Raw genomic sequence first — 18,998 nt, 5'->3', positions numbered from 1 at the left:
CAACAAGACATGACAGCAAGAGATAGAAAGAGAAATTCCAATCAAAGTAACTGTAGACAACATAATATGTTTGGAAATCTACCTGCCCAGATAAACACAGAAACTATATGAAAACAATTATAACAATAACAGAAACTACATGAAAACAATTATAAAACACACATAAATAAAGTCAGATTTAAAAAATTGGGCAAATGTCAATTGCTCATCAACAGATCAAGCTAATATAATAAAAATGACAATTCTATGTAAATTAAATTACTTATTCAGTGTCATACCAATAAAACTTGCAAAAAATTACTTTATTGAGTGAGAAAAAAACAATACCTAAATTCATATGGAGGAATAAAAGGTCAAGAATATCAAGGAACTTAATGAAAAAAACCAGAAAGGAAAGTGGCCTAGCCAAACCATATTAAAACTATATTATAAAGCTTCAGTCATCAAAACTCTTTGATACTTATAAGAATCAGAGTGGTGGATCAGTGGAATAGATTAGTACAAAAGAAACAGTTATGAATGACTATAGTATTACAGTTTGATAAACCCAGGGTCTTCTGGGATAAGAACTCAGTCTTTGTTAAAAATTACTTGGAAAACTGGGAGATAGTATGAAAGAAACTAGGAATAGACCAACATCTCACACCTCATACCAAGATAAGTTGGAAATAGATACAGAATTTATGACATAAAGCATAGTACTATAAACCACTTAGGAGAACAAGGAGCAGTTTATATGAAAGAAGAGATAGAGAATGTTATAATTTGCAAAATGGATCATTTTGATTACATTAAACTGGAAAGTTTTTGCACAAATACAACCAAGATTTTAAAAAATGCAGTAATTTAGGAAAAGGTTTACAGCTGGTATTTCTGTTAATGGAATTATTTCTAAAATTTATAGATAACTCAGTCAAATTTATAAGAATAGAAGTCATTCCTCAATTGATAAGTAATGAAAAAGATCAATAGGCAGGCCTCAGATGAAGAAATGAAAGCTATATCTAGTCATAAAAATACTCTAAATCATTCTTAATTAGAGATATTTAAATTAAAATGACCTCACATCTATCAGATTTGTCAAAATGAGAAAAGAAAGATGGCCAATTTTGGAGGGAATGTTAGTAAGCATGGAGTTGTGTAGTGATCCAGTGCTTCTGGAGAGCAATTTAGATCCATGCCCAAAGGACAATAAAATTGGAAATTCCTTTTGATTTAGCAATACTACTACTAGGTATGTATCTGAAAGAAATAACAAAAAAAGGGTAAAAAACTCACATATATAAAAATATTTAGAGCAGTTCTTTTCATGGAAAAGAACTTGAAATTGAGGGAATGCCCAATTGTTTGAGGAATGACTAAACAAATTGTGTTATATAAATGTGATATAGTTCTATTAGTCTGTAAGAAATCATGAGGAATGTGATTTCAGAAAAATCTAGAAATACTTGCATGTGCTGATGAGTGAAGGTAGCAAAACCAGAAGATTGCACACATTGACAGTAAAATTGTAGGATGATCAACTATGATGGCCTTGCTCATCTCAGCAATACAGTAATCAAAGACAATTTTAGTTGACTTGTGATGGAGAATGCCATCCAGAAAGGGACTCAGAGTCTGAATTCAGACTAAACCTTGCTATTTTCAATTTTTAAAATTTATTTTATGTATTATAGTTTTTTCTTCTCATGGTTTTTCCCCTTTTTTATTTGATTCTTCTTTCACAACATGATTAATACAGATTTACATTTAACACAGTTGTATATTATAAACTATATTGGGTTGCTCTCTGTTGAGGGAAAAGGGGAAGGAAGGGAGGGAGAAAAATGTGAAACTCAAAACCTTATAAAACAATTATTGCTGAAAATTATTTTTTCATGTAATTGGAAAAATAAATCTTTTTTTTAAAAGAAAGAGTATCTTGAAAAGGTCTCCCATTTTATAACAACAACATTGAGAGAGGGAATATGGTATAGAAATATAGAATTGTCCTTGTAGCTGAGAAGCTCTGGTTCATATCTCTCTCAATGATACATGACAGCCTTGCAAATCATTGCCCCAAACTACTGGAGAGTAGTAATTCCTAGATGAGCTATTGATCTTTATCAGTTGCCATACCCACCAAAAAAGGATCATAAGAATTTTATAATTCATTTAGGTCTTATTAATAAGACATGATGATACTATCATTTCATTAAAGCATATTTTAAAGAATAAAATTTTGCCTTAATGTATCAGTTTGTGTTAAGGGAATCAAGTAGAGATGCATTTATAGATATAGCTAATGTGTTTTTCGGTAATGACTGACAAGGGAAACCTGAGCTCAAATTCTCCCTCAAATATTTCACTAGTTATGTGACCTGTGCAAATTTATTTGACCCTTCCATGTCTTAGTTCTATCATTTGTAAAATGAGACAGTTGGATCCTGTCCTCTAAGGTCCCTTCTACCCCAATGCCTATGATATTGCAATTCTGTTGCTTCTACACAAAAGTAAACAAAAAGTAAAGAATATAAACCCCAAATTTTAAAAGTACATAGAAGAAAATAGAAGGACGTGTAAAAAAGAGTTAAAAAGAAGAAGGTCAATTCTACTATTAAAGCATTAAATTACAATAGATAGTTTTAGAAAATAAGAAGTTCACAGATTCACATACAGTTCTCTTTCTTGTCTTTCTAGACGGAAATATATTTGCTGGTGTTTAAGTTCATAATATAAAAAGAAATTCAAAGGAATGTATAATGTTAAAAACTGATCAGTTTCCTCTAGGATTAAAAGGAATTTTGTCATAGCAAGCCTACAAAGTAGGCAGTACAAAGTGCATTATCCTATTTAACAGATGGGAACACTGAGACTTGGACAGATGCAATGATATAGTCACTCATTTAGTGAATGTGAGATTTGGACCTAGGTCTTTGGATTTTTTTCTCTTTGCTGCTCTGTGTTAGAACAAGAGATGGAGTTGTCCTTTTTTTTAAAGATAAAAGTAGTAACAATGGGATTTGAAAGTAGTTTCAGAAATTTTCAGTTTTATTATATTTCTTGTGTTTCTGTTTTTCTTTTTATTTTATTCCCAGAATGGAGACAAAATCAAACTTTAGAATGACCAAACTGGTAAGAAAATGATGTCATAATTTGAATCTCAGAAGTCAGGCTTCCAACTGACTTGTTGACTGATCCTTTCAAAGTTGATTCTGAAATTTGCCAAATTATACTGAATGGTCAAGAAAAAAAGCAAAAGTTCCAAGTTACATTAATAATTTGTTATTTCTTTAATTCATCTGTTTAGGTGGACAGCGAGATACCAATTCCCTCTACCTCTTCCCAAAGGATTCCCATTTCTGATCAAAACACTTCCAGGGATTTGGAGATCACTGCCAGTCAACTTGGAGGAAATATTTCAATTACGAAAATGTCAAATGAGCAAACAGCTTCCAATGAGAAAAAAATGACAGTTTCTTTGAAAGAAAAGAAGGGGAACTATCCAATCACGAGCAATGACAGATATAGCATCTTTGATGTCATTAAAAATATCAGAGTTGTCAGTGAAGAGATAGAAAAGCAACAAGACAAGCTGATGTTGATATACGGGACTATGGGATCCGAGAATGGATATGTTCATTTGGGCATGCCCCTTCAGTGTGTGCCCAAAGATTCTCATTTTGAAATTTCATTTATCTAAAGCAAGACTCACATGAGGGATGGCAGCAAGCACCTGAGGCAATATGACCACAAAGGTGGGGAGTGCATCAAATTTTATGTTTTTGCCATTGGTGTGAGAGAAAAGAAAATTGTGAAGTATCCTCAGCTTCGCAAAGAAGAGTATAAACTCTGTGTATATGCCTTCAAAGGAGAAACCATTAAGGATGCCTTGGACAAAGATGGTAGATTTCTTTCTTTCCAGGGAAAGTGGAATCTGATAAAAAACAAGGATCAAGTTTTAGAAAACAACCTTCCAGTTGATGAGTTAGATGGCACATGTTTTCAGGTAGAGTTATACAAGACAAGGGCATCTGCCACGAAAGTGGATTCTCCTAGCTCTGAGTTGGAGCAAAGAGAAAGCTCCTCGATAGAAAGGCCCATTTTGAATCCATGTCCTAATTTGAAAGAGGAAGATAAAATAAACATAAAAAATTTTAATCAAGAGAAAATGGAGAACAGGAAGCCAATCAGTGTCCAATATAACAGGTATAGAAAGAATTTAGAAAAACAAATCCAAGCTTCTACTACACTTAAAATACAGAAATTACTGGTTCACCGGGGTGACTCTGTGGGACATATATCCTGGAAAACCAATGGAATCTCTGAGGGAGTCACTTGCTTTGTCTTGAAGGATCACTACATACTCACTTGTTACCACATAATGAACTTCATGGTGGGGATAGGGGTGGAGCCAAGTAAATGGGCAAAAGAGATCAGTAATCACGCATGGGTGACCTTTACTGATGAAGAAATTGATTCAAACTCAAATAAGAAGTGGTCCATTGAACCTTGGTTTGAAGTGTTCGATAAAACTCTGGATTATGTAGTATTGAAACTAAAGGAAAGTGACATTCCTCCTCCCATGGGTTTATGGGACCATTTTCCTTCTCCACCATTGAATGGCCTCCTATATATCATTGGTCATCCAGATAAACAGAGAAAGGTAGCTGATTCCTGTCATTTGATCCCCCAACCACGTCATGAACAGGAGAGTCAAGATCAAGTCCCAGACAGAAAAGAGAATCGTTTTGTTGTTGAAACTCATGAAATGAATCCTGTTTACGTGTTTACACCAAGAAGTATCCTTAAGGTAGTCAGCAATGACACCACTTTTCTCTTTAGATATTCTGGCTCCCCTATCTTCAATGAAGATTTAAAACTGATTGCTATGGCTACTGCCAGCTCTTCTTATCTCCAAGAGAATAAAATTTATCACATTGAGTCTGGGTCTTCTATGGAGGCAATTCTCCATAGTATTAGTCAGAAACATTTGACCTGGTATAGCTCACATATATTAGGTCAAAAGAATGATGACATGGTGTATAACGTGTAAGATTAAAACCTACCATCTTCCAAATAATTGTTCTCGGTGACCAAATGGAGGGATGCATGGATTTCTAAAATAAAAACTGCCTGGAGCATGTTCATATTCATATAATTTTTGTTGTTCTAGTTTTCAATTGTATTAGATTCTGTGACCCTCTTTGAGATTTTCTTGGTAAAGCTATCGAAGTAATTGTCATTTCATTCATTCATACAATATTTATTAAGCATTCACTGCATACCAACTTCTGGGGATAGAAGGAATGAAGGAAGAAGGAAGGAAGGAAGGAAGGAAGGAAGGAAGGGAGGAAGGGAGGAAGGGAGGAAGGGAGGAAGGGAGGAGGGAGGGAGGGAGGGAGGGAGGGAGGAAAGGAGGAAGGAAGGAAGAAGAGAAGGAAGAATTACTTAAGCACACACTCTAGGAACTGTGTTAGTATTGTAGATGCAAAATCATTCATTTTAGAAACAAATTATAATGAAATATATGTTTTAACTGTGCACTTTTATGTGTGAGAAAGACATTGTCATCCTCTTTAAGAAATTTGTCAGTTTAAGCAGCCATTCCATTTGCATAACTTTCCAAGGAATATATTAGAGAGGTTCTAAACCAGCTAGGAAGCACCTTAGCCAGGACTGAAGTCCACTGCTCCTCCCATACTTGGTCATGATAAGTGCACAGTGGCATCAAAACCATTCTAGGTATTGGAGGCATGGGTGAAATGGAGGAGACATATTGGCCATCTCTCCATGATGACAAGTGAATCTGAAGAATGTAAAGAATATTTTCATTGGACTTCCTTGGGGGATGTCTGAATGATGAAAATTTAGAACATGCTCTCCTGGATATTTGAAGATCAGTGGGTCCAAATGATAAGCAGTGGTGCATTGTGCCCCAATACTCCAAGAAGTTTGTCTCTCTTCCTAGGAGCAAACAATTCTATCTAGTCAAAGGAGCATAGACTTTTAAAGCTGAAAGATCAGAGTCCAACCTCTTCCTTTCACAAATGACCAAAATTTTTTTTGACAGATCATGTGACTTGCCTAATAATAACATTAATAAACATAATTTTAAAATTTAAACACAAAATAAATATAATAAATAATAATAAAAAATGTTTTTCTATATGACTTCACAAATATTCTCATTTTTATCCTCTTACTTGGGGAGACTGGCATTCTAATTATCTATCCTCATTTTAGAGATAAGAAAGCTAAGGCAGCAGATTTTCTTGTTTCAGGGGTTAGTAAGTATTAGAGGTCAGATTTGATTTCAGGTCTTCCCGATTCCAGGTCCAGAATCTGTTCATGTGACCCCACAGGTGATTAGTTTCCAAAACCATTATTTGTTCCCAGAATTCATTTGTTTCCTTGACTTCAAATCCAGTGACCTCTCTGCTGCTTTTATGCTATCCTATATCACCTTTAATTAAGCCAGGGAGCCCAGGGAGCCACAGTGCATAGCGATGAACTAGAATTCAAAAATCTAAGCTCCCATCCTTTACTATTTATAGACAGTGAGCTTCACTTCTCTGCAAGAGGGGAAGCAGGACCCACGTGGTTCCTTAAGGTCCTATCTTGAAATCAGTGATTCAGTCAAAAAGTCCTAACTGTCAGAGGGTAGAAAGCAACTGGTTTTGAATCTAAGAACTTGGCTTCTAATTCTCATTTCACTTCTGTCATACTTGGGATTTTTCTGCCCAGAATTAGACAGACTTGTTGATTGATTGTGGTCATTTAATCACTTTTGTCTTCATAGCTGTAAAGTGGAGGATTGGAACAGACCACCTCTAAGATTTCTTTGAGAGCCAGAGAACTTATTGAAATTGGGGAGTTTGGAGAAGGCGTTCAGAGTCTAGAGATCCGTTAATAAACCAATCTGAATGGACTTCAGAAGGGCAGTGATGTGAAATTAGACTTCAAGTGAAAAGTTGGAAAAAGCTTTTATTTTTGTTTTGGATGGAGCAGAAAGACATTGGGGTTTCCTGAGTAAGACAAATAAATGGTCAAAGGATTTCTCTCATTTTATTTTAGTTATAGCCATACTATAAAATGTCTGTTGTTCAAAGTCTCTGGTATACGTAGGAATTGGCCACAGACTAGTAACTCTTACTGTTTAAAAACAGGAAGCTAAATTTCTTCCTCGGGACACCCAGACTATGGGTAAGGCATTTCTCCTAGTGGGTCTTCAGTTTCCCTACCTGAAAAATGATAGACTTGGAGTAGATCATCTCTAGGGTTCCATCTAACCTAGATTCATATAATTCTTAGACCTGTGAAATCTACATTTTATTTTACAACCTACAAATGAATGGGACTAGGTGGTCCAGTGAATAGAGTTTCAGATCTAGCCTCAGACACTTGCTAGTGTATTACTGTGGGCAAGTAATTTAACTCTGCTTACCTCAGTTTCCCACATCTGTAAGATGAGCAGCAGGAGGAAAATGGTAAACCTTTTCACTAAACTTGTCAAGAGAATCCTAAATGGGTCATGGAGAAGTTGAATTCAACTGAAATGACTCAACAACAAAGAATTGCAAATGCTTGCATTTGTACCCATGATCCATAGCTTAGTTTAGAATTCAGTAAGAGCCTAATAAATGCTGTTACCTTGCCTATCAGTGATTATTTTCCTTCATAATCAAAGAAGACCACTGCATGATGACATGACACGGTTCAAGTTAATTAAAGTGAGAATGCTATGCAACGACATCCTTTTCACCGCCTCTTCTAGAACTATCTTAATCCAGTGGCCTGATAGTATAGGAAATGGGACTTCTGGTGTTGGTCTGGATCCAATGGGAAACCTTGGCCCCTTAGATGTATGATTTTCCCATGTCATCAGGGCCCTATGGTGTTACAGTAATACTAGGAAGAGCTTTAGGATGGTCTCTTGAGAATGAGAAACTTGGAATGGTAAAGCAAACCTGTTGCTTGGTGGTCGAATTGTCAGTATGGAAATATTGGGGGACAAACTTTTGACAGTATGCTAAAGTTAAGCTGTCACTCCGCAGTATAAGGTACTCAGTTCTGCCGCCATATTTCCGAGAACCCAAAGATTTAGTTTTCTGGAAGTTCATAGGAATAATGCTGACAGATTTGTAGTTGACACATTTATGGTCAGAACTATGATGGTATCTGTCTTTTTTTTTAATGCTTACCTGCAAAACATTCTTGGCAATTGCTTTGTCTCTAGTCTATCTTTTCCAGGTCCAAGGGGTTCAGCTATAGCAACACAATAAGAATGCCTCCTGCCATCCCACACCAGTTCCAAAAAACAGCAAAATAGAACCGGGTTCCTATGCCATTATTTGTGAAGTGCATAGAAGTTCCTGGATTGAGGAAGACCTGATAAAACCTGACTTCAGTCACTTAATAGCTGTGTGACTTTGGACAAGTTATTTAACCCTCCTTGTCTCAGTTTCCTCGTCTGTAAAAGAAGTTGCAGAGGGAAATGACAAACTGCCTTAATTTCTTTGCCAAGGAAACTCCAAATGGGGTCAGGAAGGGTCTTCCTAGGGTGAAATGAGAGTACAACGATTAAACAGCACTAACACGCTATAGTGATTTTGGATTCCAGCTGGGCCACTTTTCTGCTATATTGGAAATTATTTCTCTTCTGTGGTCTTTGCTTCCCATGCGTTAAATGGGGGATCTGGGTGCAACCAAAGGAAATTCCACTAATATTTGCACAACAGCATGCAGTGTAGCCTGGTAAACAGAATGCCTGTCTTGGAATCAGGAGGACCTGGGTGGGTTCAGGGTTTGCCCGGGACCCACAGTGGGCCAAGTCGCTAAGACTCAAGGACTGGCTGGGTCGAGCCCATGGATGGGCTCGTCCACTTTATGGCAACTGATCCGGGCTGAAAGAGCAAATAATAATGAATGATAACATTGGGGCTCATTTGGCCAGTGCTTGCAGGGACAGCGCCTTCCTTGGCAGAGGGTGGGCATCCCTCTCCCGGCTCTGAGGGATGCGTCTGGGTCTGCCGCCCTCATGCCCGCTGGTGCCGCCTCGCCCCGCCAGCCGGCATGGGCGCCCCTGCTTCGGCCCGGCCTGTGCCCACAGGGGGGCTGCTGGCTCCCGGGGTGGCCGCCGTGCCCCCGGCCCGGCGCGATGCCAGCTCGGCCCCCCCTGCGCAGCGGCACCTCAGGAGCCTCCCGGGGGGAGGTGACGCCCCGCCGCCCCCGCCCCCTCACGGGGGTCCCGTCCGCCGCTCACCCCCAGACAGGTTAATCTGGAGGAAGGAGGAGCGGGCAGGTCCCCCCGTGACTGGGGGTTCTCCGGGGACTCGGGGTACTGCAGTGACTCGGGGTCCTCCGGTGACTGGGGGTCCCCCCGTGACTCGGGATCCTCCCGTGACTCGGGGCCCTCCCGTGACTCGGGGCCCTCCCGCGACTCGGGGTCCCCCCGCGGCTCGGGGCCCTCCCGTGACTTGGGGTCCCCCCATGACTCGGGGCCCTCCGGTGACTCGGGGTCCCCCCGTGACTCGGGGCACTCCCATGACTCGGGGTCCTCAGGTGACTCGGTTTCCCCCCGTGACTCGGGGTCCCCCCATGACTCGGGGCCCTCCCGTGACTCGGGGCCCTCCCGTGACTCGGGGCCCTCCCGTGACTCGGGGTCCTCCGGTGACTGGGGGGTCCCCCCGTGACTCGGGGTCCTCCGGTGACTCGGGGTCCCCCCGTGACTCGGGATCCTCCCGTGACTGGGGGTCCCCCCGTGACTCGGGGTCCTCCGGTGACTCGGGGTCCCCCCGTGACTCGGGGCACTCCCATGACTCGGGGTCCTCAGGTGACTCGGTTTCCCCCCGTGACTCGGGGTCCCCCCATGACTCGGGGTCCCCCCATGACTCGGGGCCCTCCCGTGACTCGGGGCCCTCCCGTGACTCGGGGTCCTCCGGTGACTCGGGGTCCCCCCGTGACTCGGTTTCCCCCCGTGACTCGGTTTCCCCCCGTGACTCGGGGTCCTCCGGTGACTCGGGGTCCCCCCGTGACTCGGGATCCTCCCGTGACTGGGGGTCCCCCCGCGACTCGGGGCCCTCCCGTGACTCGGTTTCCCCCCGCGACTCGGGGCCCTCCCGTGACTCGGTTTCCCCCCGTGACTCGGGGTCCCCGGTCCCCGGGCTCCGGCCCGTCCCGCCCGCTCCCTCGGGGGCCGCCAGGGGGCGGCGGCGCTCCGGGGAGCCACGCGCGGGGGCGGGGCGGGGGCGGGGCGGGGGCGGGGCCTCGGCGGCTTGACGGACAGCTCCGGGCCGGGGCCCGTGTCGGCGCGGCTGCGCGTGTCCGCGCGTGTGCGCGCGCTCGGGAGCGAGCCCCGCCCGCCCCACGCGTGGCCGTGCCTTTCCGAAGTGAATTTTTTTAAAAAAAAAAAAAGCAAGACGATGAAAGAAAGCGGCGGGGGGGGGCGCGGGGGGGGTTTCCGGGGCGGGGCCCGCGGGGGCGGGGCCGGCCCCGCCCCCGCCCCGCCCCCCGGAGCATGCAGGCGGCCCGGCCCGGCGGGGCCCCATCCCGGGCGGCGGCGGCGGCGCGGCGGGTGCCCCGTGCCCGGCCCGGCCCTGCCCGCCGAGGCGCCCGCGCTGCCCCGCGCCCCGCGCCCGCGCCCATGGCGGCCCGCTGAGGCCGGGCCCGGCCCAGGCGCCCCGGGGCCCGGCGGCCATGCTGCTGGCCTCGGCCGTGGTGGTCTGGGAGTGGCTCAACGAGCACGGCCGCTGGCGGCCCTACAGCCCGGCCGTGAGCCACCACATCGAGGCGGCCGTGCGCGCCGGGCCGCGGGCCGGGGGCAGCGTGGTGCTGGGCCGCGCGGACGGCCGCCTGGCGCCCTACGTCATCGACCTGCAGTCCCTGCACCAGTTCCGCCAGGACACGGGTGAGCCCGGCCCCCCCCCCCGGCGTGACGCCCCCGGCCCCCCACGGCCCCCCCCCCCGGCGTGACGCCCCCGGCCCCCCCCCCCCCCCGCGTGACGCCCCCGGCCCCGGCCCCGGCCCCCCCCGCGTGACGCCCCCGGCCCCCCCCCCCCCGCGTGACGCCCCCGGCCCCCCACGGCCCCCCCCCCCCGGCGTGACGCCCCCGGCCCCCCGGCGTGACGCCCCCCCGAGCCCCGGCCCCCCCCGGCGGTGACGCCCCGGCCCCCCCCGGCCCCCCCCCCCCGTGACGCCCCCGGCCCCCGGCCCCCCCCCGGCGTGACGCCCCCGGCCCCCCGGCGTGACGCCCCCCGAGCCCCGGCCCCCCGGCGTGACGCCCCCGGCCCCCCCCCCCCCCCGGCGTGACGCCCCCCGAGCCCCGGCCCCCCCCGGCGGTGACGCCCCGGCCCCCCCCCCCGGCCCGAGCCCCCGCCCTGCCTCCAGGTACGCCGACGCCCCCCGGGGGGGTGACACCCCCGGCCCCCCCCCCGCCCGGCGCTTCCGGGAGGGGGGCTTGGGCCGGGGGCGCCGCGGGGCCGCGCTTGCCGGTGGGGAAGGGGCTGCAGGCGCGGGGCGCTGCTGGGCAGGGCCGGCCCCCCCCCAGCGCCCCGGGAACTTGACCCCCGACCTCGGGCAGCCGCCCCCCCCTCCTAGGGGAGCAGGGGTCCGGGCCCGGCCGCCCCCGGGGGGGGGCAGCGGCCCCCGACGTCGCAGGGGGGCTGGGGGGCCCGGAGCGGCGCGGCAGGGCCCCGCCCGTGGGGGCCCGTGGGGGCCCGGGGCCTGGAACAGCTGGGGCACATGGCAGCCCCGCCCGGCTGGGAGCACCCCAAACCCCGGGCGCTGACGAGGGGATTTTCTCCTCCTTTTGTCTTGCCCCTAGCCCGCTTCTTGGCAGGCACCTCCAGACAGGGGCCACCCCGAGGCCTGAGTTGCGGCATTCCCAAGGATCCTGAGCCCCCTTTTCCTCGAGGGGACGGACCGCAGGGAGTGGGGGGCTGCTTCTGGGGAGGGGGACAAGGAGGAGGCGCATGGAAGGACTGAGGCAGCAGGGTTAAGAAGGGCCCCAGCTGGGGGGGGCAGGGTCCCCCTCTCTGTGGGCCTGGCTCAGGGCAGGGTCCCCCTCTCTGTGGGTCTGCCTCGGGGCAGGGTCCCCCTCTCTGTGGGTCTGCCTCGGGGCAGGGTCCTCCTCTCTGTGGGCCTGGCTCAGGGCAGGGTCCCCCTCTCTGTGGATGTGCCTCGGGGCAGGGTCCCCCTCTCTGTGGGTCTGGTTCGGGGCAGGGTCCCCCTCTCTGTGGACTCCTCGGTTAGGCAGGGTCCCCCTCTCTGTGGGCCTAGCTCGGGGCAGGGTCCCCCTCTCTGTGGGTCTGCCTCGGGGCAGGGTCCCCCTCTCTGTGGGTCTGCCTCGGGGCAGGGTCCCCCTCTCTGTGGGTCTGCCTCGGGGCAGGGTCCTCCTCTCTGTGGGTCTGGCTCGGGGCAGGGTCCTCCTCTCTGTGGGTCTGGCTCGGGGCAGGGTCCCCCTCTCTGTGGACACCTCGGTTAGGCAGGGTCCCCCTCTCTGTGGGTCTGCCTCAGGGCAGGGTCCCCCTCTCTGTGGGTCTGGCTCGGGGCAGGGTCCCCCTCTCTGTGGGTCTGGCTCGGGGCAGGGTCCCCCTCTCTGTGGACGCCTCGGTTAGGCAGGGGCACGAGGGGACCCGGATGGGGAGGACCAACCCCGGGAGAAGGGAGATGCATAGGGAACCCCATCAGCTCAAAATAAACTTGCAGAGGCGAGGCTCTCACAGCACAGGAGCAGCCCATGGAGCTACGGATGCCCCTCCTCGCAGGCACACTCCTAGGGCTTTCGTTGTGCCTAGGAACGGGGTGTCCGACTTCTCCGCTGCGTGCTTCACTGTGGTCCCCTCGAGGGCACCCCAGCTCCATGGGGCAGGGAAGAAGCAAGGGAGGAAGGGGAGAAACTCCCCAGTCAGTGGAGCCCGCTTTCATCCACAGCTGAGCAACAGCCCCCCTTCCCCAGTCCCAGGCGTGAAGCACGATGGGCAATAGTACCAAAAGAGTCTGCTTTCCAGCCTTAACCCTGTCTCTGTCAGGACATGGATGTGTTATTTTGGACAAGAGATCTCTCCTTCCCAAACCTCCATTTTCTCTGTGGAAAAATAAGATTGGAGCAGCTGCCTTCTTTGACCCCTTGGAGATCTGACATTCTGTCCTGTTACCTGACATCTTTTGACATGTGATCCGTTCAGTGCAAGCAGCATTTATGACATGTCTACCATGTGCAAGGAGAGGCAGTGCAGATAAGAGAGCTCGCCTTGGGGCCCAGAAAACCTGGGATCAAGCGTGTGACCCTCCTCTCAATCCCCATGGCGACTCTCAGACTGCCACGGAGCAAGACTTGACTGGCTTTGACAGGGAGAGCTTCCCATCCTGAGCTCTCTCTGCCAATGAAACGAGACGGTCCAATTCTCTATTCCCATGAACAAAGCACTCTGCTTATGAGAATGGAGTCCTCAGAGAACCTTTGTTCCACTGGGAGGTATTTGCCATGTACACAGATGTTCTATGTTCTAAGGACCCTTCTAACGTATTCAGGCAAGCATTTATGGAATGTTTTTCATGTGTCAGCCATCGGGGTGAATTGGGGATCAACGGCCCCAAATGAACTGCCCCCTAATCTCAAGAAGCTCACTTTCTATTGCAGCTCTCAGAATGTGCAAATGTGCATAGGTGGGTTACATTATGAGGGGCTCTGAATGCCAAACAGAGGATTTTATTTTTGCTCCAGGAAGTGATAGGGAGCCCCTGCAGTTTATTTGAGAAGTATAACATAGTCAGAATTGACCTTTAGGAAGATAGCTTTGACAGATTTGAGGCTGATAAAGCCATCAGTAGACGATCGCAATAGTCCAGGCCCACATTATGGGGGGAGACAGGATCAAGAGGAGGAGGAAAGGGAACATTTGTGATAGATAGTGTGAGGTAAAATGAACAGGATTGGATGATGTAGGAAGAGCGTCAGAGAGACTAGAGGGAGAGGGAGGGAGTTGAGGATAACACCAAGGTTGTGAGCCTGCGGGGACTGGGAGTTAGGAAGAGGTGATGTTTGTGGCAAGGATGGATAATGAGTTCATTTTTGGAAGTGCTAAGTTTGCGATGTTTACAGGACAGACAATTGGAGATTCAAGATTAGAGGTCAGGGCTGGATAAGTTGATTTGAGAATCATCGGCATGGAGGTGATAAGTGCATCCCTGGAAGCTGATGAGATCACCAAGGAAGCAAGATCAACAGAAGGTCTAGGGATGAGAGCTGTGAGACCACCCATAGTCAACAACTAAAGAACAACTTATCTTATTCCTCAAGGGGGACTCCTGAAGGTCACACTTGAGTTGAAACTCAAAGGAAGCTAGGGATTTTAAAGTCAGGGCTGGAGTATCTTCTAACTCTGAAGGACCACTTGTACAGATAACCACAGAAAGGGGATACACAGACATATATACATATGTATACATGTGTCCATTGTATATATGTATAGAACCACATGTGTAAGTGTCTATATATGTATATAGTAATAAACACACAATCTACAGGTAACAACAAGTGAGACCAAAGGTAGCACTTAGCACTCTAGTGGAAGAATCCATCCATATCCAATGTTCATTTGAAGGTGTTAAAATCACCTGCCTGAGATTCTTGCCCCACCCCGCAGTAAGTCCTGGGAAACACTCCCCTCCAAGAGTGTGATGGAGGAGAGAGGAAGCCAAATTACAAAGGTAACTAAAAATAATAACTTATTTTAATCATTTTCAAAGTGCTTTCACATCCATTATCTCATATGATTCTCACAATAACCCTGTGAGATGAAGTGTAGTAGAGAATGCGTGTTTTTTTTTTAAATCATTTGACAGATGGAGAAACTAAGTGGAGGGGAGGTACAGTTTTCAATTTGAAATTTGAGGATCTGGGTTCAAATCCATGCCATCTCTGTGACATTCCCTAGCTTCCCTACTTTTCTGATCTGAAAAATAGGGTTCAGCTAAATGATTTGGAAAGCACTACAGCTCAGGGGATCTCTCCACAGTCTCAGTTTTCCTAGAGGCAGGGTTGATAGAAGTGCATCAGGCTAGAGCTGTCATATAGCATCATAGGATTTAGACTTGAATGGACCCTTTAGAATTTATCTAGCCAACCCACCTTATTTTACAGACAACTAAACTGAGACCCAAAGAAGTTAAGTGAGATGGCCAAAGAATGCAGAGGCAGGATTCTCTAATCCAGGTCTTTCTGACACAAAACCGACCTGCTTTTTCTTCTGTACCAGGGCTTGACAGTATAATGAACCTGAACCAGGTTCTGGTATACCAGGTCCTGGGCCCTATTCACCAGTGGCTTTATTAAGAGCTTTAAGCCACTAACCAGTGGCTTGGAACAAAACTACCCAAGAATAGGGAACTGGAAGTAATTTGTCCAGAGACTGTTCTGCCTTTCTTTCCTTCTTTTCCTAACTTTCCTTCTGTCATCTTTCTTCCTCTTTTTGCTGCTTCATCAACTCTCCAGACCTTTTCCTGTGTTGGAGAGCACTGTTTGATCAGAAGTTGCCTTCTCTGTCTGCCTTGTCCCCTTCCTACCTCCTATTCCTTTCCAACCTCTCTACGTGTGACCTCATTGTTGCCAGTCACCAAGGAGACCCTGGCTGAAGATACCCTGGCCCCTCCTCACTCCTTGGCTCAGCCTCAGGCTTGAAGCTCATTTCAGATTCTAAACCTGTTTCGTCTTGGCATTTTGGACCAGAGAATCAGAAAGACTTGGAGTGAAGGGAGGTATTGGTGGGCAAAGAAATGAAACAGGATGCCTGTTATTTCCACAAACCTCCATCAGATCCTTCATCATCAGGCCCTTTTGTCACATAGATTTATTCTCTCTGGAACAGCGTTCTCTGCTCTGTAAGTAAAAAGGCAGCCAGGATTTGGTGCAAGGAGTAGCAGACTTGGAGTGGGAACAAACTAGGATCTTGGCTCTAACACTACCAGCCTCAGTTTCCTCATCTATAAAATGGGGATGATAATTCTTTTTTGTTGATCAGTTATGTCTGACTCTTTGTGAACCATTTTAGGATTTTCCTGGTGAAGATACCGAAATGGCTTTCCATTTCCTTCTCCAACAGATGAGAAAACTGAGGGAAAAAGGATGAAGTGAATTGTCCAGGAAGATGAGTCCACCTGACTTCAAGCCTTATCTTATCCACTAAATAATAATTCTTACACCAATGACTTTATGAGTGAGCTGGATCAGATTGTAGGACTTTCTAATTAGCAAATGGTTAATTTTTGTTGTTTTAAAATTGAATTCTCCCCCCCCCCCAAAAGGAAAGAACAGGGCAGTGGAACCCATTAGAAAAAGGACAGGAGAAATGTTTAAGTCAGTGGAAGTAAATTCCTTTTTTTTTTCTGGAAAGTATAATTTTAGTTAGAGGAAACTGATGATCAATGGAAAAGATTGGGAATGAGCGTTTTTCTTGTATCTTTTCCTTAGATCAATCTTTATGTATCTTCTTATTATAAATAACAGCATTGAGAGATAGTATAGTATAGTAGAAAGAGGACTGAACTGGAATGAGACCTGGGTGAATATCTCCCTCTGATATATCTTAGAACCTCAATTTCCTTCAAAGCTTACCTTTTGCCACCTCCCACACAAGGTCTTTCCTGATTCCCACACTTATTCTCATTTCTCATCCAGATTGCCTTATATTTGTTTTGTGTATGACCCAGCATAACATAGTGGATAGGGCTATGACTTTAGAGTTACAGAGAACCACATTCAAATCAACCACATTCAAATCCCACTTCTGTTACATATTGCCTGTGTGATCCTGGTCGAGTTCCTTCCTTAGCCTGGGTGACTTCTCTAATAACAGCTGGATACCAAAGAGGAAGAGATTGACATTGATGGAGGAAGTTGACTCATTGAGAGTTTCCTACCCCAGGAAAAGATTAGACCTAGTCCAAAAGAAATAAATTTTTATATATATTTCCGACCCTGCCTCTTACACTTCTGTTGGCTGTGTGTCCCTAGGCAAGTACTTACACTTTCTGTAGTCTAGGCCCAGTGATATAAAACTCAAATATATCCTTACCTATTGTTGACTCAGAAAACCACAAATGAACATTATCTACTTTGTGTTGTGTTCTCATTTATATTGTAAAATATTTTGCAATTACATTTTAATCCGGTTGGACCCATTGGTCTCTATGTTTGATACCTCTGCTCTAGATAGCTATCACACTAAATTATAGAAGAGCTCCATCTGTATTGGTATAGGGACTTTCCTCAGTGGCATCCCAGGTCATATCACGCTCGAAAGGACCTCAGAGCCCATTGGGCCTGTCCCTCATTTTATAGATGAGGAAACTAAAGGCTACAAAGTTGCCCAAGGTCAGTCTGGAAATAAAAGTAGAGGAAGAATTTTAGCAGATTTGGTAATTGCATCTTGACCAATCTATAAAATGAAGATAAATACACAGGATTGTTGTTGGGGCCAAATGAGTCAATTGGTCTCAAATGCTCTGCAAAACTTAAAAGCACCATAGAAATGTCAACAATTAACCAGTAAGCACCTACTGTGTACCAGACACTGCAAAGATCTGAGGATAAGAGAAAGGCAAGAATACTTTCAGTTCCCAAGGAGCTAATAGTTTAATGAGAGAGAAAATAATTACATACACATAAGACATATGCAAGATGAATTGAAGATAATTTCAGGGAAAGACAACCATTATAATAATAGCTGGGATTTACATAAGAATTAAAAGTTTGCTAAGCACTTTACAAATTTCATCTCATTTGATCCTTACAACAACCACTTTTGTTCGGAGTAAGGGAATAATATCACCCCCAATTTATAGATGAGGAAACACAGGCAGAGAGAAATCAGTGACTTGCCTAGGTCACATGGCTAATAAGTAAGCTGTATCTGAACTTGTCTTCTTGATTCTCAATCTGGTACTCTAGCTACTACCCCACTGAACAGAATTCTAATGGTTTACTCTTACTGACAGAGCCATGGCAGGCATTTAAGAGAATAGAAGAGTCCCCAGCAGTCCTGGGTTCAAATTCCAGCTCTGAACCGTGAGACCTTTGAGAAACAATGTGGTATGATGGAAAGAGCCTTGCCTCTGAGGTTAGAAGGCCAGATTCAAATCTAGGCTCTCTCTCTCTCTCTCTCACTGTATGACTTTGGGCAAGTCATTCATTTTTTCTCCCTGGGCCTCCATTTTTGCCCCTAAATATGAGAGAGTTGAATTAAATGAGACTTAGTCTACTGCCCCAGTGATAAAGTAACTATAGAATCTTAAGGCATTTATCTTCCTTGGGCTTCAGATGCCTCCTTTATGGGATCATGTGGTTGAAAAGGAGGATGATCCTCCAAAAAAGATTTTTTTTGGCAAGGCAATGGAGTTAAGTGACTTACTTAAGGTCATACAGTTAGGTAATTATTAAGTATCTGAGTACAGATTTGAACTCAGGTCCTTCTAACTCCAAGGCCAGTGCTCTACTGCACCACGTCCCCTCCCAAATGTCTTCTAATCCATGATTCTGTGATTCTGGTATGGTTCTGGGTCCTGTGATGACTGTGTCTTCATGTGGTCATAAGGGGAGGAAGACAGGAACCCATATGAGGACATGGTAGTATAGAAGCAAATGTTCTAGTTTCCACCATGAAGTATCTTGTTTTGTGTCTTAGGGATGAGTGGAACCAAGGATGCCTAGAGAGGGTTTCCCTGTCTGAAGGGCCTATAGGTAACAGAAAAAAAATGATGTTGAAAGCCCTTTGGGACTCAAGGTGAGGGACAGAAGTTTCCTGTACCATTCCCTGAAATGGAAAGAGAAAAGTATTTATTTACACCCATTATCTAATCAGAATTTCACAATCACCATCTAAGTTATAGGAATTAATGTCATAATGGACCTTGTAGGACATCAAATTGAATTCCTTCATTTTGCAGATGCAGAAATTGAGGCACAGAGAGGGAGAAGTGATTTGTTTATGGTATGTTTTTAAGGGGAATATAAACATTTA

At 46.5% G+C, this 18,998-nt stretch overlaps 2 protein-coding genes across 3 annotated transcripts in view; both read left to right on the top strand.

The window, feature by feature from the left end:
• The first annotated feature begins 3,412 nt into the window (after positions 1-3,412).
• Positions 3,413-5,084, top strand: LOC141519485 (serine protease FAM111A-like). Its single transcript, XM_074231718.1, is given in 1 exon segment — positions 3,413-5,084. A coding segment is annotated over 1 exon segment (1,623 nt). The 3' UTR covers positions 5,036-5,084.
• A 5,578-nt stretch (positions 5,085-10,662) lies between these two features.
• Positions 10,663-18,998, top strand: part of DTX4 (deltex E3 ubiquitin ligase 4) — a 39,998-nt gene continuing 31,662 nt past the window's right edge. Inside the window, exon 1 of one of the 2 annotated variants that reach the window (XM_074231440.1) lies at positions 10,663-10,888. In XM_074231440.1, coding sequence (XP_074087541.1) covers positions 10,678-10,888 — 211 coding nt within the window. In that variant the 5' untranslated portion in view covers positions 10,663-10,677. Of the gene's footprint in view, positions 10,889-12,533; positions 18,969-18,998 lie in introns of those variants that run through there. The other variant, XM_074231442.1, reaches the window with a different exon arrangement.

The sequence above is a fragment of the Macrotis lagotis genome, chromosome 3 (genome assembly GCF_037893015.1).
Source record: "Macrotis lagotis isolate mMagLag1 chromosome 3, bilby.v1.9.chrom.fasta, whole genome shotgun sequence".
NCBI classification, from domain to species: Eukaryota; Metazoa; Chordata; class Mammalia; order Peramelemorphia; family Peramelidae; genus Macrotis; species Macrotis lagotis.
The sequence above is the reverse complement of the archived record's forward strand: the minus strand, read 5'-3'. Positions and strand labels throughout refer to the sequence as shown.